Below are 2,072 nucleotides of genomic sequence, written 5' to 3' on the forward strand. Positions count from 1 at the left end.
TGTGACCTCAGGTGTGTTGTGACCTCAGGTGTGTGACCTCAGGTGTGTTGTGACCTCAGGTGTGTTGTGACCTCAAGTGAGTTGTGACCTCAGGTGAGTTGTGATCTCAGGTGTGTGACCTCAGGTGTGTTGTGACCTCAGGTGAGTTGTGATCTCAGGTGTGTGACCTCAGGTGTGTGACCTCAGGTGCGTTGTGACCTCAGGTTTGTGACCTCAGGTGTGTGACCTCAGGTGTGTTGTGACCTCAGGTGAGTTGTGACCTCAGGTGTGTGACCTCAGGTGTGTTGTGACCTCAGGTGAGTTGTGACCTTAGGTGTGTTGTGACCTCAGGTGTGTGACCTCAGATGAGTTGTGACCTCAAGTGAGTTGTGACCTCATGTGTGGTGTGACCTCAGGTGTGTGACCTCAGGTGTGTGACCTCAGGTGTGTGACCTCAGGTGTGTTGTGACCTCAGGTGTGTTGTGACCTCAGACGAGTTGTGACCTCAGGTGTGTTGTGACCTCAGGTGTGTGACCTCAGATGAGTTGTGACCTCAGGTGAGTTGTGACCTCAGGTGTGGTCTGACCACAGGTGTGTGACCTCAGGTGTGTGACCTCAGATGAGTTGTGACCTCAGGTGAGTTGTGACCTCAGGTGTGGTCTGACCACAGGTGTCTGAACACAGATGTGTGACCTCAGATGTGTTGTGACCTCAGGTGTGTGACCTCAGGTGTGTTGTGACCTCAGGTGTGTTGTGACCTCAGGTGTGTAACCTCAGGTGTGTTGTGACCTCAGGTGTGTGGTGATGTCAGTACCTCCGTGATGTGGTGCAGGTGCGATGATGACACCCCTGGTGTCCACTTTCGGTGAGTTCTGTCCATACGTCCCGTCGTCGCTGCTCATCATGTGGATGGTGTTCCCTCGTCCGTCCAGCACCGTGGCGTTCACCGTGGCGCCCACGTACTCCTCTGACACCATGTTTCTGTCAGAGCGGGCCGCCAACACTGAGCGACAGAGGACCAGGACCTGGACCAGGACCAGGACCACCGGGACAGGTAGCTGAGTCCACCTCAGGGACATGGTGTCTCTGTTACATCCAAACTGTCAGGAAACAAAAAGAAATTCCTTTAAACAACCACTTCCTGTCCTCGTGAGGACCGCAGTGTCCACCTGTTTGTTTTATTAATGTCCTCCAGTCTGTTTATGGACATCAAATGTCCCGGATGTCTCCAGCGGGTCCTCACAGTGTCTGCAGGCCCTGGTTCATGCTGAAGGGGACAGGACAGACCGTGGTGTCAGTGTGTCTGTCAGAACATGGAGCATCATCACCAGGCCAACATCTGGACCTTCACGCCTTCCGTCCTCACACCGTCCGCGGGTAAAAACACACGTCACACTCAGACCTCCGGTGAATAACGGCTCGTTTTAAGGCGCCGCGGTGAATCCGGTACCGTGACTCAGTGTTAACACGACGTTTAAAAGCGGCGCTGGCAGCTGCTTCAGTCCGCTTTGTCTTACCGTCTGCAGGCGGACAGACAGGCAGGCTCCCGGGCTGCGGACCCCCGCCTGCCTCCGCTCTCCTCCCGCCTCCTCTGCCGCTGCTCTCCCGGTGAGTGTCCGGTGGGGCTCGGTGGGTTCACGGCCGCTGGATCCTGCTGTTGGTCGGTGTTTTATTCCGGTTTTGTTCCCGCTGGTTGTTGTCACGGTGCGGAGGCTCGAGCCCCGTCTCTCCGTCTCTCAGTTTGGGGCGCACTGCGCAGGCGCAGAGCCACGGCACGGGGAGGCGGCAGACAGGGCGCGTGTGCGTTACCTTCATGTTTAGGTACCTGAGATTTGGATCAGCTGTCGCGATACCTGCCGAGAGACCGACCGCCCGCCTGCCTGTCTGTCTGTCTGTCTGTCTGTCAGCCTGTCTGTCTGTCTGTCTGTCTGTCTGTCAGCCTGTCTGTCTGTCTGTCTGTCAGCCTGTCTGTCCGTCTGCTTATTGTAACTCTCAATTATCACAATACAGAAAATAACAACAACAATAACAATAATAACAATAATAATAATAATGATCTTTAGCAGCTGATGTGGAGCTTCCTCTCAGGAGAT

General features: G+C 55.0%; 1 protein-coding gene across 2 annotated transcripts in view; it reads right to left on the reverse strand.

The window, feature by feature from the left end:
* Positions 1–1,749, reverse strand: part of rnf130 (ring finger protein 130) — a 16,953-nt gene extending 15,204 nt beyond the window's left edge. Inside the window, exons 1-2 of one of the 2 annotated variants that reach the window (XM_050042501.1) lie at positions 1,497–1,749; positions 794–1,079 (exon numbers count right to left, since the gene is read on the reverse strand). In XM_050042501.1, the coding sequence (XP_049898458.1) occupies positions 794–1,058 (265 nt within the window). In that variant the 5' untranslated portion in view covers positions 1,059–1,079; positions 1,497–1,749. Of the gene's footprint in view, positions 1–793 lie in introns of both variants that reach the window. The other variant, XM_050042500.1, reaches the window with a different exon arrangement.
* Between the last annotated feature and the right edge of the window lie 323 nt (positions 1,750–2,072).

This window comes from Epinephelus moara, chromosome 4 (genome assembly GCF_006386435.1).
Source record: "Epinephelus moara isolate mb chromosome 4, YSFRI_EMoa_1.0, whole genome shotgun sequence".
NCBI lineage: Eukaryota > Metazoa > Chordata > Actinopteri > Perciformes > Serranidae > Epinephelus > Epinephelus moara.